Source organism: Caretta caretta, chromosome 3 (genome assembly GCF_965140235.1).
Source record: "Caretta caretta isolate rCarCar2 chromosome 3, rCarCar1.hap1, whole genome shotgun sequence".
In the NCBI taxonomy this organism is placed as follows: Eukaryota; Metazoa; Chordata; order Testudines; family Cheloniidae; genus Caretta; species Caretta caretta.
Genome location: NC_134208.1, coordinates 195,349,382 through 195,375,484, shown reverse-complemented (window position 1 = coordinate 195,375,484; position 26,103 = coordinate 195,349,382). Strand labels below are relative to the sequence as shown.

At 43.1% G+C, this 26,103-nt stretch overlaps 1 protein-coding gene and 1 long non-coding RNA gene across 4 annotated transcripts in view; one reads left to right on the top strand and one right to left on the bottom strand.

The window, feature by feature from the left end:
- LOC125633438 (uncharacterized) overlaps positions 1–20,147 on the bottom strand; it is a 33,621-nt gene extending 13,474 nt beyond the window's left edge. Inside the window, exons 1-3 of one of the 2 annotated variants that reach the window (XR_007355603.2) lie at positions 19,983–20,147; positions 17,071–17,225; positions 2,507–2,719 (exon numbers count right to left, since the gene is read on the bottom strand). This is a non-coding gene — a long non-coding RNA (uncharacterized LOC125633438). The remainder of the gene's footprint in view (positions 1–2,506; positions 2,720–17,070; positions 17,226–19,982) is intronic. The other variant, XR_007355602.2, reaches the window with a different exon arrangement.
- The window catches only part of ACTR2 (actin related protein 2), a 42,588-nt gene continuing 36,604 nt past the window's right edge, over positions 20,120–26,103 (top strand). For both annotated transcript variants that reach the window (XM_048842713.2, XM_048842711.2), the window contains exon 1: positions 20,120–20,270. In XM_048842713.2, coding sequence (XP_048698670.1) covers positions 20,223–20,270 — 48 coding nt within the window. In that variant the 5' untranslated portion in view covers positions 20,120–20,222. The remainder of the gene's footprint in view (positions 20,271–26,103) is intronic.

The following is a 26,103-nucleotide window of genomic DNA, read 5'->3' as shown; positions in this document are numbered from 1 at the left end:
AACATCAGCCACACTATCAGAGGCTCGTTCACCTGCACATCCACCAATGTGATATATGCCATCATGTGCCAGCAATGCCCCTCTGCCATGTACACTGGTCAAACTGGACAGTCTCTACGTAAAAGAATAAATGGACACAAATCAGATGTCAAGAATTATAACATTCATAAACCAGTCAGAGAACACTTCAATCTCTCTGGTCACGCGATTACAGACATGAAAGTTGCGATATTACAACAAAAAAAACTTAAAATCCAGACTCCAGCGAGAGACTGCTGAATCGGAATTCATTTGCAAATTGGATACAATTAACTTAGGCTTGAATAGAGACTGGGAGTGGCTAAGTCATTATGCAAGGTAACCTATTTCCCCTTGTTTTTTCCTACCCCTCCCCCCCGAGACGTTCTTGTTAAACCCTGGATTTGTGCTGGAAATGGCCCACCTTGATTATCATACACATTGTAGGGAGAGTGATCACTTTAGATAAGCTATTACCAGCAGGAGAGTGGGGTGAGAGGAGGTATTTTTTTATGCTTTGTGTGTATAAAAAGATCTTCTACACTTTCCACAGTATGCATCCGATGAAGTGAGCTGTAGCTCACGAAAGCTTATACTCAAATAAATTGGTTAGTCTCTAAGGTGCCACAAGTACTCCTTTTCTTTTTGCGAATACAGACTAACACGGCTGTTACTCTGAAACATTTCTAGGAGTGGCAGGTACAACAGGAGAGTCCAGCTAGGGCTTCTCTATGTGAGGGTGGATTAAAAAAAGAAGAGTTAAGATCAAATTAAATTTGTTTTCTCTGCCCCTCCCTTAAATAATCTCTATCCCCAGATGAAGAGTGGCAGAATTACTTCCTTCTCTGCAGAATTTTGTGTTTGCAAGTGTTGAATTTATTTTAAGAGCTTCCATAAAGACAATACTTTAGACATGCTTGTCAGCTATTTCTGAAATCTCTTTGATGAGGAAAGCAGCTCTGTAAAATGGCATCATGCAGTTCCATGGTTATTGTCCCAATCATTTTCATACCCAATTTATTAATTTTAAAAATAAATATATGGGCTTTCTATCTATCAGCCCTTATTTTCATTCTATGTTCTGAAAGTCAAGGTATGTGCTTTTCTACTGTGCTCTACGAACCCCCTGCTGGAGTGGCTGGGGAAGGACATGCACAGTGGCATTCTACAACAGTCAGGACATCATGCTCAGGCATGAGACAAGGAAATAAACTCACTATACACAGAGTTCTGTCAAATACAGAAACAGAAAACTAACAAACAGGGAGGGGAGAAAAAGAAAAATCATCCCCCAATAATCTTTCAGTTTTATTCATCTTAGATATGTGTGTTGTGATGGGGCAAGGCCAGATGGCTATAGAAAAGTAGTGGGAGATAGATATATTAGCTCCAGGCTAAACAAATCCCTGGTACCAGGATAAGTGAAATGGCAGCTGCTCCAGGTCAATTAAGACACCTGCGGGCAATTAAGGACTTTCCAGAAGGCAGGGAGAATGCTAGGCTGATTGGGACACCTGAAGCCAATCAGGGGCTGGCTGAAACTAGTCAAAAGCCTCCCAGTTAGTCAGGTGGGTGTGCATATCAAGAGCTGTGGGAGGAAGTTGTGCTGTTGGAGAGACTGAGTAGTACACACCATATCAGGCACAAGGAAGGAGGCCCTGAGGTAAGGATGAAGTGGAGCTTGAGGAAGTGAGGGCTGCTGTGGGGGAAGTAGCCCAGGGAATTGTACATGTCATGTTTCTAAAAGGTCAGCTATCATAGCTGATACTATTGGGGTCCCTGGGCTGAAGCCCGCAGTAGAGGGTGGGCCAGGGCTTCCCCTTCCCCTTTGCCCCCTGATTAATCACTGAGACTGGGAGACAACAGAGACTGTGCAAGGAAGGATAACTTCTCCTCACCTCCCTCGCTGGCTTATGATGAAAATGGCTCAGTAGACTGTGACCCTTGTCTCTAGAGCGAGAACGGTTACATGGGGGGTCACAGTGAGCCTCTGAGGCTAGCAAAATCCGTCAGGAAACGTAGGACCCATGGAGGCAAGGACAGAGCTTTGTCACTGTATGTAAAACAGTAGGAAAAACCTTTTAGAGAAAATGTGATTATTAAGATCACATTGTCCTTTAATATTTTTGGAATAATAAATTGATTTTTCTGCAGACTTTATTCCTATTGCTATGATTAAAATCTCTTGTGCATTCCCTTCCCTCACAGCAGTAGGGCATCTGAGGTCTATTTCAACACATTAGACCTGCACAAAATGACTATTGCAACCACATTCCACAAATGCTTTCTCCCCCTTCAGCCTAGCATACATGTGTGCACGTCTGCTACAAGAGACACAGGAAATGACCGGTCTCTTATTTTTCTCTCAGTATCACAATCAAGGTTTTTCCTCTTTTTTACTACAATAAAGAACAAAGAACTTCTAGTACCACCCCCTTCAGGACTCATATGAAAGTGGCAGTGTGTGAGGGAAAAAACTGTTACCTACCTTCTCGTAATTGTTGTTCTTCGAGATGTGTTCATGTCAATTCCAAGTAGGTGTGTGTGCACGCCACATGCACAGTCGTTGGAAGGTTTTCCCCCTAGCATCTAAGCAGTACCCGTTGGATGGGCTGTGGAGACGCCTGGAGTCGCACCTTCATGGTAGTCTATATAGGTCCCTGGCGACTGCTGCCTCTTCAGTTCCTTCTTGCCGAATACCCTGACAGAGGGGAAGGAGGGTGGGTCTCGGAATGGACATGAGCAACACATCTCTAAGAACAACAATTACGAGAAGGTAGGTAACAGTTTTTTCTTCTTAGAGTGCTTGCTCATGTTGATTCCAAGTAGGTGACTGTGATGTTCCCCTCTGGTGTTATCTGAACTGGTGATCTGCTAGGTCACTCCAATCCTTGACTCTGGGAGCCAGCCTTACCCTGCTCTGCTATAAGAACCCCCCACTCCTGGGCTGTTCATGCACAGCCTCTGGCATGTAAGCCGCTCCTTGGATTGTGCAACCAAATGACACTAGCCAATATCTCCAGTCCCAGACACAACCCTAGCAGCCTCTGTCTTCCAGTGCCAAGTTACGCCCGCTGGACGCTGCAAGCTTATATGAATTCACCAATTTAACAAAGAAACTGATATGTACAAGGCTTGTTAACTCAAGGGGAGCCTCTAACACACTTCAAACCAAACACACTGCTTCAGGTAGAACAAACAGACAGATTTTAAGTGATTGTAAGTCCACCCATAACAAGTCAGATTTGGTCAAATGAAATAAAATCAAATTGTATTCTAAGCTGATCTTAACACTTTCAATGCCCTTACAAACTTAGATGCTTCTCACCACAGGCTGGCTGGTTGTCCTTCAGCCAGGCTCTCCCCTTTGATCAGCGCTTCAGTTGCTTGGTGTGGTGTCCGTAGGAGTAGGTGGAAGACAGAGGAAGAGCATGGTAAACGTCTCTCCCTTTTATCATGTCCTTTCTTCCCTCTTGGCTTTGCCCCCACCCCCTTCAGAGTCAGGTGAGTATTACCTCATCGCAGTCCCATACTGACCAAAGGAAGGGGGATGACTCACTCGAGCAGATCCTTTTGTTGCTGTGAAGCTGGGCTGGGTTTGTCTCATACTTGCCCTGATGAGGTGTGAACTGCCTCTCTGCTCTTGGAGAGTTTTTGCCTGGGCTTATTTTAAGCCATGAGGATACATTTTCAGCCTCATAACTATATATATGAAATTATAACCTATAACACTACTGTAACAATTACTGTAACATCACTATAACAATGCTCAGTGCATCATGAGCCTTCAGGAGACACCGAACAGGACAAACTTTGCGTAGGATACCACCCAATCATTTTACAAGGATGAACATGGGGATGCTGGGTGTTCCCCCGAGGTACAGAGCATCACAGTGACTCCCAAACACCTCCTAGGAGGAGGGGTCAGAGCTCAGCGGGTCGCCGACTGCAGCACCGCTCTACCAAATGCGGCATCATCTCTGGCCTGCTGTGTAATGGCGTAGTGCGATGTAAAGGTGTGGATCAACGACCAGGTCGCTGCCCTGCAGATGTCTTCAATGAGGATTTGTGCCAGGAACGCCGCTGAGGATGCCTGTGCCCTTGTGGAGTGTGCCATCACCGCGGGGGTAGGTATCTTTGCTAAGTCATAACATGCCCAGATCCAGGACATGTTCCAAGAAGAGATCCTGTGGGATGAAACTGGAACAGATGCTACCATCCAAAATATGGCCTGGCCATATATGTGAAGAACACCACCATCACAGATTGTGATGTCCCCTCCCCACACTGAAAAGGAAGCCACCTACACTCCTGCCATCAGAATAGGGGAAGTGCACATCACCAATGTGTATAAAGCCTGTAATTCAAAATGGCTGAAGCCAGCACTCCCAAGAGCACCAATCCCAGCCCGATATGTTGGTGACTTTAACAGTACCACACTATGTGGGGCTATGAAGTTAATGAAGCAGACTGTGAAGACCTCACAAACTGGATGTCTGCGGAAGATCTGCAACTGGTCTTTGATCCCAAACGGCAATCAACTTTCCATACTTCTTGCTGGCAACGCAATGCAATTACAACTCTCATTTACATCCTGCAAATTACTTCGCAACTTCTAAGCTCAGTACCAATGTGGACACTATATCCATTTGTTTTTAACTGGCCATCAGGAAGTTTAGACTTGAAATTTGATGAAGGTTTCTAACCATCAGAGGAGTGAAGTTCTGGAATAGCCTTCCAAGGGGAGCAGTGGAGGCAAAAGACATATCTGGCTTCAAGACTAAGCTTGATAAGTTTATGGAAGGGATGGTATGATGGGATAGCCTAATTTTAGCAATTAATTGATCTTTGACTATTAGCAGTAAATATGCCCAATGGCCTGTGATGGGACACTAGATAGGGTGGGATCCGAGTTACTACAGAAAATTCTTTCCTGGGTGTCTGGTTGGTGAGTCTTGCCCACATGCTCAGGGTTTAGCCGATCGCCATATTTGGGGTCAGGAAGGAATTTTCCTCCAGGGCAGATTGGCAGAGGCCCTGGGGGGTTTTCGCCTTCCTCTGCAGCATGGGGCACGGGTCACTTGCTGGAGGATTCTCTGCACCTTGAAGTCTTTAAACCACGATTTGAGGACTTCAATAACTTAGACATAGGTCAGAGGTTTGTTACAGGAGTGGGTGGGTGAGATTCTGTGGCCTGCGTTGTGCAGGAGGTCAGACTAGACTATCATAATGGTCCCTTCTGACTTTAAAGTCTAGGATTCTATGATTAACACAAGTCTATCACCACCCACATCGGTATAGAAATCCCCATGATTCTGTTTAAACAAATCCCCTGGTGGAACCTGACCAGAGCTGATTGGGATTGCTAAAGGGAAGCTGTAGAAAAAGTGATCCGAATTCCCACACCAGAATGTCATCACCAGTTGTTGGCCTCCTTACAGCTGCCACCAAGAACAGTATCCCTTGGGGGTTCTGGGAAGAATACCATCTCTGCTAGACAAAAGAGACCCAGGACCTGCACTAGCAGTACAACCAGTTGGGCAGCCCACAGGTGAAGGCCCTGTTAGAGTCTCTAGACTCAGCCAGATGCCAGCAGTGGATCAAGTGCAGAGGAAATTTAAGACCGGCGCAGCCTCTGTAGACTTGTCATTGACCTACAATACAATCTGGATTAAAGGCCTTATCAGGGTTCCCTCCCCACTCTGAACTCTGGGGTACAGATGTGGGGACCCGCATGAAAGACCCCCTAAGCTTATTTCTAGCAGCTTAGGTTAAACACTTCCCCAAAGCACAAATCCTTCCCTGTTCTTGGATGAGTACTGCTGTCACCACCAAGTGAGTTAGACAAAGATGCAGGAAAAGGACAACTTGGAATTCCTGTTTTCCCCAAAATATTCCCCCAAATCCCTTCACCCCCTTCCCTGGGGAGGCTTGAGAATAATCTACCAACCAGATAGGTAAACAAAGTGAGCACAGACAAGACCCTTGGGGTTTTAGGACTCTAAAAACCGAATCAGATTCTTAAACAGAACTTTATAATAAAGAGAAAAAAAAGTAAAAGAAACACCTCTGTAAAATCAGGATGGAAGGTAATTTTACAGGGTAATAAGATTTAAAACATAGAGGATTCTGCTCTAGGCAAAACTTCAAAGTTACAAAAAACAGGGATAAACCTCCCTCTTAGCACAGGGAAAATTCACAAGCTAAAACAAAAGCTAATCTAACGCCTTTCCTTCCTATTACTTACAATTTGTAATCTTAGATGCTTAGTTCAGGTATGGCTTTAGGAAATGTATTTTCCCTGCCCTGGTTCCTCACTGACTCGGAGAGGACACAAAACCCCCAAAACTAAAACCTCTCCCCACAGATTTGAAAGTATCTTCTTCCGTTATTGGTCCTTTTGGTCAGGTGCCAAACAGGTTATCTGAGCTGCTTAACCCTTTACAGGTAAAGGAGGGATTTTATGCTACCCTTAGCTGTATGTTTATGACAGGCCTGATGCTGAAACTTGCAAGGATTATCCCCTGCTGCAAAACACTATGCCTGCTATGGATGATGCTGAGCAATAGGCGGCTACATGTCCACTTTGACAGCAAAGACAGTTCTTTCTGGTTCCTCAACAATGGACTGCCACAAGGCTCGGTACTTGTGCTGATGCTTTTCAATGTTTACTCAAATGACATGCCTCCAACGAAGTCACAGGAATTTGCATATGCAGCTGACCTTGCCCTTGCAACAAGCAGCCACCATTAGCGACACTGAGTCCAACTTGAACAGGGACCTAAACACCATGGAGCAATATTTCCAGAAATGGAGGCTTAAGCCAAATCCTCACAAAACAAGTCACTGCATTCCATCTTGATAACAGGAATGCTAAGCGCATCTTGAAAGTAACCTTCTGCGGCAACAGTGTACAACATGACCCCACTATGACACATCTCGGAGTGAAGCTGGATCACACGTTAACCTTCCGTGACCATCTGAAGAAAGTAGCTGCCAAGATGAAGACAAGGGTTAACCTGGTCCAGAAATTGACAAGCACAAGCTGGGGAGCACCAGTGTTACAGACATCAGTGGTGGCCCTTCTGTACTCTGTAGCTGAGTACTGTGCATCAGTATGGACCAAAAGTAGCCATACTGGACTGGTTGATGTCCAACTAAAAGCTGCAATGCATTGCTGCAACCCTCAAGTCGACTATAACACCTTGCCTGCCAGTGCTGTGGCACGTTGCTCCCCCATCCATTCACCACGATGTTGCAACCCTTTGGGAATTCCAGAAGATCGTGGAAAATGAACATCTTCCCATCCATCAGGACCTTAACAACATCCCTCTCATATCAAGGCTCTGTCAAATTTCTCTACTTAGACTGTAGAGCAACAACTATAATTTTACATGTAGATAGTTGAGCCAATACCGTCTGGAGTAGTACAGTGTGTTGCTGTGATGCCTCCTTCGTATTTGTGAATCAAGCATTGAGTTGTTCCAGGGTCTGTTCTGGGTGACCACAGTCACACATGGAGAGTCTTTAATTTTCCATTTGTGCAGCAAGAATCCGCATCTGCCATGATTTGCGCGGATGCAGTTTAGGGTTGCCCATAGCTTCATGGGAGATCAAAGCCAGGGATCTTCTGCGTTGGGTCTTTCACAGGATGTTTATTTGAGACTGGTAAACGCCATTTGGCTTTCCAAGCTTCATCAGAGTTGAAGTTGCATTGTTGAAGGTTAAATGTATGGACCCAAAAGGGCTTACACAACTTCAGTCACAACTAACTTACACAACTAATAGTGGTGAGGCCTGTTAATGCACTCTGATCAGCCTCCAGAAGTAGAGGAGTTCTTTTACAGTGGATCAATACTGCTTACACTTTGCCTGAAAAAGTAATCCTTTTCAACTGGCCTGCCTGATCAGATAAGAGGGAACAAAGTATGCTGGGATCTGTAGTTTCTGCAGGGCACAAATTTGTATTAAGACAGTAATTGTCAACTCCAAATATCATGAGTGAAGCCCACCCAAAACTACAAATGACTTAAAAATTAATGAGTTTTTTTTTTTAAAAGTTAAATTTTGGGGTTTTTGTTTTGCACCTTTTGGTCACATTGGGTATGTCTACACAGCCTGTGTCAACAGACTTGCATCAGTGGGGCTAGCGCACTAAAATAGCTGTGTAAGAATAGCTGCCATGAGCTGTATAGACATACCCGCTTGTATTACGTTTTCAAGCTTTTCTCCACAACCACGAGGACTAGAAACTTTTTTTTAAAGCAGAGATTCTCTCCTAATCACATGTATTCAAGACCTGGGGCTTTAACACAAACAACAAATATCACAATATTCAGGATAAAAAAATCATGAGGGAGGGCAACGCTATAAAGATGAGATGGAAATAAGCCACACTATAGAAATGAGTCAACTACACTTTGGTTACCCCAATGAATAGTAATGCCAAAATTCTTCAGAAGGATTAAGAGCAAGATTTTTGCATGGACCTAATTGCAATGTCCTATTTTTTCATTCCCGCCCCCCCAGTTAGGCTTTATGATAGAAATCAGAGATGGGGGGGACACGACAATGTTATCATGTAGCCCAGTGGTTCTCAACCTGGGGTATGTGTACCCTGGGGGTACGCAGAGGTCTTCCAGGGGGTACTCAACTCATCTAGATTGGTGTTTCTCAACCTCGGGGATGTGACCCCTCCCAGGGGGGTCACAGGATAGGTTTAGGGGGGTTGTGCAGGGCCAGTGTTAGGGGGTGGCAAGCAGGGCAATTCTCCATGGGCCCCATGCAGCTAAATTATGTACTTCAGCTCCAGGGAGCAGGGCTTGGGCTTCAGACAAGGCTCACAAGTGAAAAACAGGCTCAAGTATCACACTAAGTACAATATTTATATCTAATTGATTTATAATTCTATGGTAAAAATGAAAAAGGAAGCAATTTTTCAGTAATAGTGTGGCTGTGACACTTTTGTATTTTTATGTCTGATTTTGTAAGCAAGTATTTTTAAGTGAGGTGAAACTTGGGGTACACAAGACAAATCAGACTCCTGAAAAGGGTAGAGTAGTCTAGGAAGGTTAAGAACCAGATTCTAGCCCACCTCTCTGCCAGTGCTGTAATATCACATGTTTTGCATTGTGATGTTGGTTAGACAATTTCAGTGAGTGACATTTTTAGTAAAACTTGGTGTATTTACGATTATTTTTTTATGATATAGTTTGTGGAGAATTTTTAAGTACCTGATTATCTGTATGCAGAGTCACCCACCCTTCCAGGATATTTAAAGGGAACTCCAGAGATATATACACCTATTAATAGTAGTAACAAACATAACTTTATTAGAAGTTGTTCCTTTTCCCTATTTGTTTTCTTCTGAGGAAAAAAAATATAGACTCTCTAACAATGGAAAGAGAACAGATGCTGTAACTGGTATAGTTCTGCTTGTTATCTGAGTTACAATTTTTTTTCCTAAGAGAGACAAGGTGGGTGAGGTAATATCTTTTATTGGATCAACTTCTATTGGTGATAGAGACAAGCTTTTGAGCCACACAGAGCTCTTCTTCAGGTCTGGGAAAGTTACTCCCCCAGTGTCACAGTGAAACACAAGGTGGAACAGATTGTTTAGCATAAGTAGTTAGCAGGCCATTCTACCTTGAATGGTCCCTTACAATATGTGCTAACACCAACAGAAGTTGGCCCAATAAAAGAGATTACTTCACCCAACTTGTCTGTCTAATATCCTGGGATTGACATAGCATACAGTGTAACTGTAGCCATTTCACCCCCCACATCACATACAAAATAAGAAAATTAACAGACCACTTCATCTTCGCTGTTAATTTTGCTGTATTCATGGATTTTTCAAATCAGAGTGTTATCTAACAGTGAAAAAAGTTACAGCAAGGTGGGCCCATCTCTAGTATCTAAGATGCCTGTCACTCTGGTGTTTAAATGCCATAATACAAAAACTAAAGGAAACAATAAGCTGTTGCTCAGAGCTGCCACCTCCTGTCCATATTCCCTACTCACATATCCTGGCCAATTTCTAGTCAGCACCAGCCAAAATGTTCCCTGTCCCGCTCCATCTCCAGAATTAACTGCACACAGGAAGCATATTCCCACAAAAATAATCAGACACAAATATTCAGATGGCAACAATAAGGATGAAATAAGAAAGATGTGAAGTTAAACAGTTTACAATATATTTCTCTTACCAACAGTTATATTTCCATGAATATCCCAGGAAATTAGATCCAATTAACATACAGAAAGAGCAGATTTACTTCTCAAGAAACACTGTGGATTTTGTGTCAAAAGAAAGATCATTTTTATTATGCAGATTAGTTAGTCCCAAAATAATTATACATTTCAGATATCTGAAGCACAGTGCAGAATTTATAAAATATTAATTAAAAGGAAAACCTGAAGAAAAATTTCTCTGGAGATTTTTACCAACTTTTGTTATAAGTAGCACCTAATATTACTATAACTGAAAAGTTAGAGAAATGGCTTTTGCTATTTTTTCCACTTTGTGTATTTGACCACCCTCTGCTTTTCACAGCCCCTTGTGCACAGCCATTCCCCTGCATATAGTCAGTTAGACCAAGATGCTATATACATTTGTTCATGTGTGTAAATTTACTCTCATGAGTAGTCCTACTCAAGTCAGAGTGAAGTTATGCATGTGTGTGTGTTTGCAGAATAAGAGCCTTAATTTCCTCCTTGCAAGGAGGAAACTGAAAAACCCTTATAAAAATGTTTTTAAAAAATCAGGACATAATGTAAAGGATGATCTACTCTAAACTGGATTTTGTAAAAAAAAAATATATATATATTCAAATAAAAAAAATGCAAGCTGTCAATGTCCTTTTAGATATGATCATTTTATAGGAACTTCTCAAAAGACTTCACATATGTAAACAAATGTCTTTTACAGAAAAATACATTTTAGCCACATCTGGATTTGCACTGTAAATAACAAGTAGCTAAATGGTTAGAATTTCACCAAGAGACCCAAAGACATTAATTTGGTGTTCCATGATTACTCGGCAGATGGTAGCACAAATAGTCAGTATATTGATTCATAAAGTTCAAACATTAAACTGCCACAGTGAATTACCATTTTAATTAAAGAAGATCAATCCCTTTAGATTAAACCATGGAAGCCAAAATACAGGGTAGCATGTATACGTGATTTGTAAGCAGAAGACTTCTGTCACTAAGGGCTTGATCTCGCTCCAATGAAGTCAATGGAAATTTTGTCATTGACTTCAAAAGAAGTAGGATAAAGTCCTAATGTAATTAGTATTTCATTTAGTATTTCATTTCTCTGAACTCTAGGGTACAGATGTGGGGACCTGCATGAAAACCCCCCCTAAGCTTATTCTTACCAGCTTAGGTTAAAAACTTCCCCAAGGTACAAACTTTGCCTTGTCCTTGAACTGTATGCTGCCACCACCAAACGTGTTAAACAAAGAACAGGGAAAGAGCCCACTTGGAGATGTCTTCCCCCAAAATATCCCCCCAAGCCCTACACCCCCTTTCCTGGTTAAGGCTTGATAAAAATCCTCACCAATTTGTACAGGTGAACACAGACCTAAACCCTTGGATCTTAAGAACAATGAAAAATCAATCGTTTCTTAAAAGAAGAATTTTAATTAAAGAAAAGGTAAACGAATCACCTCTGTAAACTCAGGATGGTAAATACCTTATAGGGTAATCAGATTCAAAACACAGAGAATCCCTCTAGGAAAAAACCTTAAGTTACAAAAAGACACAAAAACAGGAATACACATTCCACCCAGCGCAGCTTATTTTACCAGCCATTAAACAAAAGGAAATCTAACGCATTTCTAGCTCCATTACTTGCTAACAGAAGTTCTGAGACTGCATTCCTGATCTGTTCCCAGCAGAAGCATCACGCAGACAGACAAACCCTTTCTTTCCCCCACTCCAGCTTTGAAAGTATCTTGTCTCCTCATTGGTCATTTTGGTCAGGTGCCAGCGAGGTTATCTTAGCTTCTTAACCCTTTACAGGTGAAAGGGTTTTACCTCTGATCAGGAGGGATTTTATAGCACTGTATACAGAAAGGTGGTAACCCTTCCCTTTATTTTTATGACAATATTTACTAGAGCTAGGCAAGATTCAAGAGACAAATCGGTCTTGGTTAAAACTTTTGGACAAAATCCTACAGACCTTACTTAGGGCTGGCCTATACACAGTGTGTGTATTTGTTTTTACAGTACTGATCAGAAATAAGCTATGCTGGTATAACTGTGTTCACCCTAGAGGATTGCACCAATTTAATTACATTGGGTTTTAATATAATTAAATCAGTGTAAAAACTGCATGTAGACAAATGCTTAAACAAAACTCCCACTGGACTAGGTGGATGAGGAGTCTGATTCAATATGGTAATACCTAACGGTTCCCAATTTCAACAGGAGATTTGCCTGAGAAAGGCCTGCTAGAACAGACATTATTAATCAGTTGTTACCCTAATGGGCAGAAAGTAATTGCTGGAATTTCTGCTTAACAGAATTTTGTATTTAAAACATTTATGAATAAGTGAATCATTAACCACCTAAAAAGTGAATATTCTAAATATTAGAGAAAAGTGTGTTTAGAGGAATACATCTGCTAGCTGGCAAAGACATTACACACTAATTCAAATCAAATTCAAACATGCAAAGTGTCTGAATTTTCTACTGATGTAGACATTTATAATTTTTAAATAAAAAAATTCTGTTACTTTATACCTGGCATAACTGTTAGCGGATAGAAAAGGGGTGGGTGGAAAGAATGCTTTCCCTTCAGGATATACACATAACTTCCATGCTCATTTTGCCTTCTAGGTAATACTTATGTTTAAACACATGTAAGCTCTGTTTGAAACTACTACAACTGGTACCAGTTCATTTTATTTTTGGCGTATATTACTCCAAACTCAAACTAACAATCTCTTAAAATAAGTGGTTCCTATATTCCATGTCAATAGCAAGCATAACATGTTCAGGAATCTGTTTTTAAGCACTTCAAGTGTCATCAAAATGCTGGTGTTTAATTTGTGGCATACAATATGCAGCCTATGAAAGGTCTAATGTGTGTCTATAGACAGTAATTCTCCTTAAACAAGATTCCCTGTAAAATTTTTGTCGTCTTATATTTCCTTGGAAATACAAACACATCTATATCAGCTTGTAATGTGAGGTTCCTGGAATTGTTTAGCACTCTTTCCAAGATAAGAACACATGCCAAGAGGCTCTCGTTACTTCAAGTAAGTGACACATCCCTTTTTGCTGGGCCACCATTTCCCTCTTATAACTCTCAACTTCGGTATGCTTTCGGCTTTACTGAGTCATAGTATCATCCAAAGGTTAGTAGGGGGAACTCCAAGAGCAGCATACGCTAATTCTCTCTTGAAGAGTGAATGCATTATTTCTGTTGTGCCTTGGCAGTCTGAACAAAATAAATAAATAAAAATATCTTACTGCAGTTTTCTGGAAAAGATAGTTTAATCGTCAATAAAAGATGAACTATGATTGATAAGATTTCATGTTTCATTATATAACAGCTCTCATTTTAGTTACAAGGGGCACAACCTGCCCAGGCTTGGAAAGGTCACATGAAGCCTCCCAAAGACAACAGAACCAGAAGAGTTCTACTGTGCAAAGAAATTAGGGACCTGCCGTGTAGCCCCTCAAAAAGGAGGCAGACCCCACATATAGAGGGATCCACCAGCAAAAACTCATGTGTAGGTGCTTATAACCCTTCTGCAATCTACTCCCAGGTTGAGGGAGGAGACAGGATTCTATCCTTCCCAAACTCCTCCACACAGCCTATCAGCTCTACTTTCTTGAATCAACCTGTTCTGAACTCCCTGTCCATATCTTCATCTTCTCTTGTTCTGATTCTTGTCACTCCCACTTTCCAGACTCCAATATGCACGTCTGTCTTCTCCCACGTACACAAATACATAACTTATCTCAGCCTTAAAACCTTCCAATAGTTCCACTATCCCCAACCCTTCTCTGTGCATGGTGTGGACTCCATGTGGTACATGCAGCATGTCCTCAACCAGTAGAACCATACCAATTCTACTGTCAGGGGCCCTCTGCATTTACAATGGCAGAATATTTCCTTGATTGTCTTCACTAAAATTTATACCAGCTCTTGTATCACTTCTCTCTGTGAAGAGTTTTGGGATGCTAGTCAGCATACAATTATCATTTCACCACAATATCCTTGCTGCTGCTGATAGAAACTTTTATCCTCTAACATCACATCCATTTATGTATGTATGCAAGCCAGTTCGATTCTTAATGACCTCTAACTCCAGTACTTACCACATTTTTCATACAGAATAATCAAATCATTAAAATTACTATTTAAGGTATTGTGTCCTCTGAAATTTTTTCTAAATGTTCCAACAAATTTTTTTTGAAGAAAATAAGGGATATTCTCAAAATCAGAGATCTTATAACAATGTGTTTTCTCCTGAATCAGAGTATTTCACAGTTATATTTTTAGTGAGGTAAAGTGTTTACAAAAAAATTAATTTTAAAGTCATTCTTACATGCTGAAAAGTGAAGCAGGGTAGCAGAAGGAATGAAGATGTTAAATGCAATGTTTACTCCTCTCAGTGGACTTCACAGTAGCAAAGTGTAAATTGATTTCAAAAACCAAAACCCCTCTTTTTGATTTGAGGAGAGAATGTAGTTCTGTTACGAGGACTCAATTATCAGTGAATCATGTTAAAGTGTTGTTCTTTATATGGTGTGGATGAATTTGAAACCTCCATTCATATTTGAAAGAATCTGCTGCTGTTATCTGGAGATGAAGGTTGGTCTTATGGTTAAGCCACAGGACTGGGAGTCAGATTATTCAGATTCTATTCCTGGCTCTGCTGCAGACTTCCCCTATGACTGTAGTCACTTAGGACTACATTTTCAGAAGTGGTATCTTATTTTGGGTACCTCAATTTTTCATTGCCAAACTTTAGACATCTAGGACCTCATTTTCAGAGGTTATGAATACCCAGATGTCCCACTGACTTCAGCTGGCGTTATGGGTGCTCAATCCCCCTTCAAATCAGACCTTAGGATGCTTCATTCTCCACTCCTGCGAACTCATGTAGTTTACCCCTGTAAAATGTGAGTGTAAAATGCTACCAATGGCAAAAGTGAATGGAGAAATCTAATTTCGTAGCATTTCCCACCCACTTTGCACAGGTCTAAGTAACTACACAGTGTGCAAGGCAGTGGAGAGTCCACTCCAGAATGCCTGAGGGCTAGAAAAGAAAGTTTTCCCCACCTGTAACAGGGCATAGCAGGACCCCCTTTGCTCCTGCCTCTACTCCAAAAACCACTAAGAGACCTTCTGGCTCTGCAATCACTGGTGCAGTTTATTTACAGCATAAAATCCCACCACCTTCTCACCATATACAACAGGGGGGGTTTCCATCTGAAGGACTTCCCAGCCTCTACAGCTATGAGAGACAAGCTTCCACTCTCTGGCTTCCCCCTTTCCTTCCTTTGAGGCTTTTATGCAGCCCCAGGCTAACCACCTGGCAGCTATTTCCCCTTTGCCAATCAGGCACAAGTTTCTCTAGCCAGCTCCAATTTCTCTCCCTTAATGGGAGCTGGCCTGACAGAGGGCTGAGCTGGACTCAGCAGTTCGTGTCCAGCACCCTGTTACACCACCCCACAAATAAATGTTAAAGATGTTCCCCCCTCCACATAAAAATATATATTTTATTAGATGTCAAAGTCTCTATCTCTAGAATCATAGGGCTGGATCTACAAAAGAACATTGCAATTTCCACAGAAAGGTTTTGTGTAGTTAAGCTCCTTCCAGCATCATCCAACCAGAATTAGTGTAACTGAGAAAGAAATAAATGAAATAAACATGTTTATTTTTAAAATTCTGATCAAAGTCCTTCCCTTTATTTTTCTCATAGTAGTCATAAGTAATTTCTTTACAAAGAAAACACATTCATCTACAATAAAAATGGCATTCTGCAATCAAACATGAAACCAAATTGGCAAAATACAATAGAGATATACCCCAATTTTACAATAGTCTCACAAGATATTCAGAACTTTAGCAAAATCAGGATTTCATAACTTTTGGTTTCAACACAATTTTTGGGCCACGAACAAGTGGTTGTTAATGTGGTGATTTAGATTTTTGACATTTGGGAAACTCAGAGATGCTTTATTGTAATGAGGTGGTCATAATCTGCCACGGCAGGAGGAGCCAGCCCATCTGTCAAATGGCTTATAAAAATTGTAAGTAGTTGCACTTGCTAAACATTTCTGACTTGGTTTATATACTATTTTACAGTCCACCAAATCCTATGTAATGTTTAGTCAATTTTAGGGCTAGTTTTGTGTGGACTACAAAATGTATTGTTTAGTGAAGTTTAGATTAATGAGGTTCTTTTGTATTAATATGATAATCTTGGCAGCAGAATAATACAGCACAGTAAAAAAAAAAATAGATCAAAACAATGAAGACTAGTTTGATAATAAGGAAACACTTCCTGGTAACACTTCAGGTGCAGTTTCTCTCCCCTGACTCTGCTCAATGTGGGTAGAAACTGGCCTCAGCTCCACAGCAGGCAAAGAGTAAGTGTACCCCCGCACCCTCAGGTATAAAGGACATGGTGAGGAGTGGGAGCAAGGGTTGGAACAGGTATGGTAGTGGTGCAGCTGCAGGACACTGTGTGCCATTAATTCCCAGCTTGCAGACGGTCTCTTTGTAACCATTACCAAATGGCAGCATTTAGAACAACTCACGCTGCTCTGAACTAGGTTGGGGCTGACCAAAATATTAAGGGAGCTGACTGCACCCCCTTTTCATTTAGGACAGCAAAGAACTCTGGGACAGAATCTGGCCTTTAGAGTTTATTTTTCTCTTTATGTGTGCGGGTAACTCCCATTCACATTAGTGTGGTTTCTGTGTGTATGCACATCAAGATAGCTCAGAGAGACCTCTTAATATGAAAGCCCATGAAAATCCGTTCATATCAATACAGGACAGGTGCAGTACATTACCTGATAAGCTTCAGCACTCTGCTTAGTCATCAGGTTTTTATGCTCTTCTATTGTGAAGTCCTGCTTTCTTGCAAATGCCACAGCACCCTTTCTAACCAGCATACAGTGAGTAGTTTTCTCCATGACTTTGAGTTACAGCAAGTGGTGTTCCAATTCTTTTTCAGAATGAAAATTACATTTTTACACAATTTTTATGCAATGGTTATTTTTTCTAAATCAGTACAACAACAAAAACAAGGGCTAAAAATACCTAAAACTAAAACCAAGACATATACAAATATTAGGTTCCAAGAATAGGAAAGATTTTTTTTTTATTAAAAATCTTGATTGTTTTTTTTTATTACTTTCAACTAGAGCTTCTATCTTGGCCTAAACATAACAAACACAGACTAGATACAGAACAAATTTATACTGCACTCTTAATATTTTGTGCTAAGTTTATATATTGCTAGGTTTTCTCCTGCAAGATTTTTCTGCCCTAGACCCTTTGACTTCAAAAACAATATTCTACACTATAAAGTAATGTTGAAAATACACAGCTCTGATAAATCATGAGTTTGGTTTTGGTGTTGTATTTTGAACCATACAACCTTATGGGTAAATGAGTTGAGTGGTGTCAGCCTCAGTCGTTAGTTAATATTTCAGGATTGATGGGCATTAGGTTTCCATAAAAAACTGCTCTAAACCAGTTCCGCAAGTAGAGCTGGGTGAAATTTTTCAGACAAAACCTTTTTCACCATAAAACGCACATTTGGGTCAGCCAAAACAATTTGCAACTTCATGTCTAATTCCCCCAACTGTTTTGGTCAATCCTTCTCCGCCAAACCCTCAAAAAAAAATCCTCCAAAATTGCACTTTTTGACATTTTGTAAAAGAAATGTTTCAAGTTTGTTTGAAAACTAAGTTTACCTCAATTACATTTTAAAAAGGTTAATAAATCAAACATTTCATTTCGGATCAAAAACAATTTTTTTAACTGTCAGTTCACCAAAAAGTACTAAAGCTTTCATTTCAAGTCAACCTGAAACTTTTTTTTTTTAAACAAATTTCGGTTCAGCTAGCTAGCAAAGCAAAAAATTAGTTATTTGCAGAGTTCTAATTTTAAGGCCCTCACTTTTATCCCAAAACTTCACACATTTTTAAAAAGTGTGTGTGTATGTATGTATGTATATAATTTTACATATAAATGTACAGTCATGCCCAGTCAAAGCTGCTGCCACTCCAAAATGACCAGGATGCAGCCCTTCCATTATAGCTGTATCACATTGAATTATTCCATCTTTGCTTGGGTAGCCTCCTTGTCCTACTACATAGCACCCTGTCTTTTTCATCATTCTCAAAAACTGGACATAATTAGTTTAAAAACCTGTTTGGCTATTAGACCGAAATTCTGATTTTTTTAAAAATCTGAATGTTCCCCAAGATTGCACTTAAAAATTTAATATTTTAAAGGCATCAAAGAACAACACAATGGCCACTATTTATTTAGGACCCCCCAACATTGTGCTTATGTGCCTTTCACTATGTTTAATTAGAAAACACTACTTCCAATGTTGGCCTGACATCTCCAGTGATACAAGAGAAAAAATGAGAATCTGATACCACATTTCTTGTCCATCTTAATAATGTCATTGAAGTCAAGGGGAATTTGGGGTGTGCAAGAAAAGCAGCTGTTAAGAAGCAAAGTAAGAAAACATGTTTGTTTCATTCTTTATTTGGAACCCACTGAGAAATGCAAAATGTTTGCCAAGCAGAAAAGCCCAAAACTATTAGGGAAGGACATTCTATTTAGAGATTTCGAAGAGGATATTGTAAATATGAGATGGTAAAAATTGTACCAAAAGGGTAAGAGTACTAAAGTCCTTTTAACTATATAAAGGTAGTTATTTAAAACTGGCCACTGTGTCATTTTATATTTATAAACAACAAAAATGAATAGTCTAATAAGTTCATTATATGTAAAGCATCAGAAAATGAAACTAGATGCAAACATGTACAGTAAAATGATCATTTATCCCTCCCCTTGCCTGTATTGAGCTCAACTAATGACTGGATTTAATACACTGATAACACCAACTATTTCTGATTATACATAAGGTGCCTTGCCTCAGGTAGTTCCTTGTTATAACATGCCTGATGACTTCATTCCATATTTTTCAAATGAGTAGAGGAAGTCAATCTTTTAGGTTTGCAGATACCTAAATAACTCAGAGGGCCTAGTAATTTCTCCTAGGTATTTGGTTGATGAGGGAGGGGTGTTGTAGAGGGAATATTTGGACATGGGTGTGTTATGGATCTCTGGAGCAGGGGTGTCCATGGGGCTGAGGAGCTCTCAGGCAGGGGGTGAGGGGGAGGTCCACAAAGGTGAAACATTGTGGAGCTCTGGGGCGGTGGGGGATTTCCATGGGGATGGGTTGTGGCCCTCTAGGGCCGTGGGATGGGAGGAAACCCAGGAGGGCGGGATGCCAAACTCGAGGGCAGTAGGAGGATGTATCTACGGGGGGCAGTTGCGGGGAGAGGTTGTGGAGCTGTGGGCGGCGGGCCAGTGTATGTGGGGGAATTATGGAGCGGTGGGCCAAGGAGGGGATGTCCATAGGGATGGGGGTTGTGTCAGGCTGGGGCCGTGGGGGTATCTATGGGGGTAGAGGGGTGGCGGGGGTGGGGCAGTATTGGAGCTGTGTGTGCGCCTATTGGGGGTGGGAGGTGTGGGTGAGGGGCGTGGTGGGGCTGGGTGTTTGCGAGGGTTGGGGCAGAGGAGTGCCTGGGGGCGGGGTAGGTGCCCCTGGGGTAGGGGTGGCGCTGTCTCGGGGGGCTTGGGGCCGGGGGTGCGGCTCTCTGTCTGTCTGTCTGTCTGTCGGGGGGGGGCCGCGCTGACTCCCCGGAGCAATCCCGCCGAGCCCGGCCCCGTTCACCTGTCACGGCCTCCTGGCCGTAGTCACTGGCGCCGCGCCCTGCAGGAGGAGCCGCCGCTATGACAACCCCAAAGGCCAGGCCGGAGCGGACCCGACAGGAGACTGGGCGCCGCGAGGGGTCGGACCGCAGCGGGAACGGCAGGCGGCAGCGCCGAGCCGGCCGCTGATTGGAGGCGGCGGCGGCGGCGGCGCGTCAGGCAGCGCGGAGCGCAGGCGGCGGGGGCTCGGGCGGTGCGGAGCATGGACGCGCTGGGCAGGAAGGTGGTGGTGTGCGACAACGGCACCGGGGTGAGCGGCCGGGCAGCGGGCAGGGGACTGGGGCTGCGGCCTCCCGGGGCAGCGACCGGCCAGCCAGCCCCGCGGGGCGCCGGCAGCGGGGCCGCTCGCGGGGCCCGGCCGCCCACAGCGTCTGTCACTCGGCACAGCTCGCTGCGGGCGGAGCGGGGAAAGGGGCCGCTCGAGAGATCCGCCGCCCCGCCGGGCGAGATCCGCTCACCTGGCCGGGATCTCCTTCCCCTCTTCCCAGCACCGTCTAGCCGCTGGGATCTTCCTCTCCTCCCGGCCTTCCGCCCTCCCACTTCCCCTGGGATTTTCCATAGGATCTCGGGGCAGGATCCCCTTCTCCCTCCCAGCCCGCCCCCCCACTGGGATTTCCTTCCCTCCTGGCCTGCCGCCCGCCCCTCCTCCCCCTGCTGGGATCCCTCTCCCCTCCCGGCCTGCTCCGGCCTGCTTCGCCCTACGGCATCTTCATCCCGGCGCCGGCCTGCCCACCTCTTCCCCCCGCCCCCCTCCCCCAAGGGCAGTATGTCCTCCCCCCTTCCCGGCACCGGCCTAGCCCCCCTCCCCCATGGGCAGGATCTCCTCCCCCGCCCTCCCGGCACCGGCCTGCCCCCGCTCCACCGAACAGGATCTCCCCCCCCGCCCTCCCGGCACCGGCTTGCTCCCCCCCCGCTCTCCCGGGCAGGATCTCCTCCCCCCTCCCCGGCACTAACCTGCTTCCTTCTGAACCCCACAACCCGCCCCATAAATAAACCTTCATACTGCCCCTAGAGTTCTGCATCCTGCCCATGTGGATTTCCTCCCATTCCACTGCCCTAAAAGACCACAACCCATCCCCATGGAAATCCCCCACTGCCCCAGAGCTCCACAGCGTCTCACCCCCATGGACCTCTCCCCACTGCCTGAGAGCTCCCCTTGATGAGATCCCTTTCCCCTCCCAGCACGAACCCACCACCCTCCCTGGCATCCCATACCAAAGCACAAAGAGGCCTGTAACGTGGAGCTGGAGCAGCTCCCAAGGACACCACCAGCTCAGCGGGAGTTTGGCAGTTCTCAGCAGGATGAGTGGTTAGATGGTGAAAAGGCTTCTGCCCCTGTCTGTGCTGTAGCTTCGTCTGCTGCCACCATAAGCAGGGTTTTGCTGGGGGCAAACTACCTGTCTGATTATTTTTTACAATATAGATGCAGCCTAAGAACAACAGGGTAACTCAGGGCTCTGGGCCTTTCCACCCTTGGGGGCACATCAGTGCTCATTGTGCTGCTTTGGGATAAAGTGGATGCTTGTCCACTAAGCCCAGTAGCTCGTGTCTCTCATAGGCTAAAATTGACTATTGTTGGCATTTCTTGGTGTGTCTATGTGTGTATAATATTAAATATACTGTGTATAAAAAGAGGATAAAGAGAATGAGAATATTTATAGTTGAAAGATTTTCTTACTGCGAGTTGTGCTTTTACAGGCAGAATGAGGTATTGGAAACTAATACAAATTTTTTTTTGGCTTTATACTAAAGTAGCCTCTAATTTTGATAATTCTGCTAATAATCCTGCATTGTTTAGGCTAGCCTGCATGTTAAAATATCTTCTTGGAGTGTCTTCAAAAAATTCTGTTCAGTGATGAGTGCAGAAAACAGAGGTTGGTTTATATTAAATGACTCTAGCTCACTAAACTATAGGTATGGGTAGAACCAGACAATCACTACGCTCTCTAATGAACTCTTACAAGAAAATAACAGACAGAAACAGCATATCATTATGACTAAACACTTTTCACAAAGTGATCACTCTATCGGTCCTTATCCTCAAAGGAAACCTGCACAACACTTTCAAAAGATGAACCTGGGAGTTTAAGTTCATAACTTTGCTAGACACTAAAAGTCATGGACTGAATAGAGATACTGGTCATGTCTGTGCTACAAAATTAAGTCAACCTAATTTACATTGGCATACAGCTGCTGCAGTAATTACATCGATTGTATGTGTGTGTCACGGCACTGCTGTATGTCCCTTTTGTGCCCCATCTCACCTATACGACGAGCAATCAAAGTTAGTATGGCAGGATCGGAGCTGCAGCCGCAAAGCCGCCTCTCCCCATACACCCAACAAATCCAGCAACTCTGTACTCCAGGCGGGAGCATGAAAGCCAGCATGGTCAGCTGGGAAGATATGATGTGAGTTGTCCCCGCAGAGCAAACAGGAAGCGGAATTTCAAAAATTCCTGGGGCTTTAAAGCGGGGAGGGGGGTGCATGCCTGTGTACCTGGCTGCAGGGCAGCAGAGGAGAAACTGCTTACCAGAGCCGTCATGATGGGCATTGTGGGACAACACCTGGAGGCCACTTAGGGCGACAGGAGCAAGTGCACTGTCTATCACTCCATGTCATCCCTCCAACTTTGTCTCAAAAAGTTCTATGCCGCTTGTCAAGGTGATTTTATTACGTCAGTGAAGCAGGAGAGTTAAATCGGTGGGAGGAGCATTGTTGTGTGTACACTTTCACCGCTTTGTCGATGAAACCTGACTTTTGACGACAAAACTGTATGGTTTAGACAAGGCGCTATGCCTACACGACTACTTATGTCAGTATAATTTATGTCGCATAGGTGTGTGAATAATCCCCCCGAGCGACGTAAATTACACCTACGTAAGTGCTAGTGTAGACCCCACTATGTTGGCAGGAGATCTTCTCCAGCCAACATAGCTACCACCTTTTATGGAGGTGGTTCTATTATGCTGATAGGAGAGCTCTCTTCTCTTGACATAGAGCGTCTTCACCAGATGCACCGCAGTGGCTTTATGTGTAGGCAAGCCCTATGTTGATGTAGCTGGTGAGTTATGTTAGTAGGAACAAAATTTTAATGTAGATACATACTTAGGTTGCCGTAAGCTGCCTTGCGGCAACCTGATTCTATAGTGTAGATCAGACCACTAGATTTATGGCTGCTTATAACAATCTATAACCCACTAATAACGCCTCCCCTTCCTTAATACCCCTCTAGTCATAGAGAGGAAATGGGCCATTTCACCTCGAATGGTCCCTTGAAATATGTATCAACTATGTACGCTAAACAGTCTGTTCCATCTTGTATTTAGCTGTGATACTCTGAGCCTTGGTCTACACTGCAAAGTTATGTCGATATAATTGTCACTCAGGGGTGTGGAGCAACGTAGTTGTACTGACTTAACTCCCGCTGTAGACAGTGCTAGGTCAATCCTAGGGCTTCTCCCCTGAACATAGCTACCGCCTTTGCAGGAAGTGAAGTACCTGCTACGCCCACGGAGAACCTCTCCCCTTGACGTTGATAGCGTCTTCACTAAGTGCTACAGCGGCAACGGTGAAGCTGCAGCACTCTAAGTGTAGGCAACCCTTAGTAAGTTTTGCAGACCAGAAGAGCTATGTGGAGCTTGAAAACTTGTCTGTCAGCAGCAGAAGTTGGTCCAGTCAAAGATATTACCTAATGCACCTTGTCTCTCTAGATCACTAAAACAGAGAGTAACTCTTTAAAACTTTTAGTTACAGACTTAGCGCTGTGACCTACAGAATGCCAAAAATTGTTTTTGTCTCTCCTCTTTTCCCTCTTTTGGTAAAGAAGGCCTGAAAGGTTGCGGGGGCTTTGGTTTTTCCCCTCTTATTAGAAATTCAGTTTTTGTCTGCCTGGGAAGACTTTATGAACCTGTCAAGATGAGGCCCTGGTCTGCACTACAAACATATGGAAAACTCACACCCCTGAGCAACACAGTTATATTGACCCAACTCCCAGTGTAGACGGCACTGTGTTGACTGGAGGGCTTCTCCTTTCGACAGAGCTACCGCCTCTCAGGGAAGTGGAGTACCTGTGCTGACAAGAGAAGCTGCCCCATTGGTGTAGATAGTGTCGTCACTAAGCACTAGAGCAGTGCAGCTGTCCCACTGCAGCGCTGTAAGTGTAGACAAGCCCTAGGAATCGAGGTGCTCTTTAAAAACAGATAAGGTAACTCAAGTGAGCTAACATAACTTGAAACTGTCTTTAACACCTCATGTAAATACTGTTTAGCACCTTTACTGCTACGTTTGTTGATATTTAGGGCCCTACCAAATTCACGGCCATGAAAAACGCATCACAGACCGTGAAATCTGGTCTTCCCCCTGTGAAATCTTTTGTGTGCTTTTACTCTATACTACACAGGTTTCACAGGGGAGACGGTTCTCAAATTGGGGGTCCTGACTCAAAAGGGAGTTGCAGGAGGGTTACAGAGTTATTTTGGGGGGGGGGGGAGGGTCGCAGTGTTGCCACCCTTCTGAGCTGCCTTCAGATCTGGATGGCTGCAGAGCAGCAGCTGTTAGCTGGGCACCCAGCTCTGAAGGCAGTGTCCTGCCAGCAGCAGCGCAGAAGTAAGGATAGTAGGGCAAATACTGTCCTTACTTTTGCACTGCTGCTGGTGACGGCTCTGCCTTCAGAGCTGAGCTCCTGGCCAGCAGCCGCCGCTCTCCAGCTTCCCAGCTCTAAAGGCAGTGCTGCTGCCAACAGGAGCACAGAGTAAGGGTAACAGTATCACAACCTCCCCTACAATGACCTTTTGATCCCCTCCCCCCCCCCCACAACTCTTTTATGGTTCAGGACCCCTAAAGTTACAACACTGTGAAATTTCAAATTTAAATAGCTGAAATCATGAAATTTGTTTTTTTAAAATCCCATGATCATGAAATTGGTAGGGCCCTAATGATATTATAGCCTACCTAGATTTAGATTTGACAATTCTAATATTTCAAAGGTTAAAAACTCCATTGTTTTTTGGACTGGCAGGGCCTGAAACCTTTAGGTCATCTCTATACATCATACAAAAATGGCAAAAGAATTCTTTGCAGGTTATCTTTATAAGACCTTAAAGCTCTTGAGGGCCTGATCCCGAGAGGTTGATCTCAGTGGTAGTTTTAAGTGCTCTCAGGATCTGTCTCTTTATTGTGGTGTAAGTATGTTTATTTGCAAATATGTTAATTATGGAGACCAAGACTATGACTTACTTTTACTATAGTTCGTCTCAAGTATGCAGTATAAGAACTGCTTTTGTCTTTGGTCCAAACTTCAGTCACTTAGGCCTAATCTACACACACTTTTTGTACCAGTGTAACTATTTTGGTTAGGGATGTGATTGATTGATTTTGGTAAACTGAACTAACTACCTGTAGATCCCTAGTGTGGACACAGTTATACAAGTGCTGCTTATTCCCCTTTCTGTATGGGAACAGATGTACCAGTGGAAAACAGCTTTGTACTGATTATACTGGTATAATTTTTGTGTGTAGACAGTCCCTTGGACAAATGCTTAATTTTAACACATAAATAGTCCTAGAAACATGCTTAATTTTATTGGGTTAGGGGCATAATTACTTGATGTCATTTACGTCTGTAGCCGCAGTTATGTCAGAAAAATAATTTTTCAACATAGGCAAAACCCAGTTTTTGAGAAGAATAAATTGAGCCATAAATTGAGTTAAAGCCATACATTTTCATTATCAAGTCAGTATTGTAATAGAAAATGTTATACTATGATAGACAAAGCTGTCTTATTTTAGAATTATTTTTTAATAAAATATTTTCATGATAAAGTGAATGAATACACCATGATTAGCATTAAAAAACCCTTCAGTTACTCAGAAATATAACAGAAAATGTTAAATATGAACTACCTTAGCGGTTGTAGCCAAAATGCTTTAATTTTCTTCTTTAAAAATCTTGAATAAATTGATTGGAAACCTGCAGTTCCTGTAATGCTTACTGTAGTATGTGATTATTGTGGATCTTATTGCAATCTGTCTTTAAGAAAAAGTAATTTAAAAATGAGTTTTCACAACACATGTAATGTAGGAC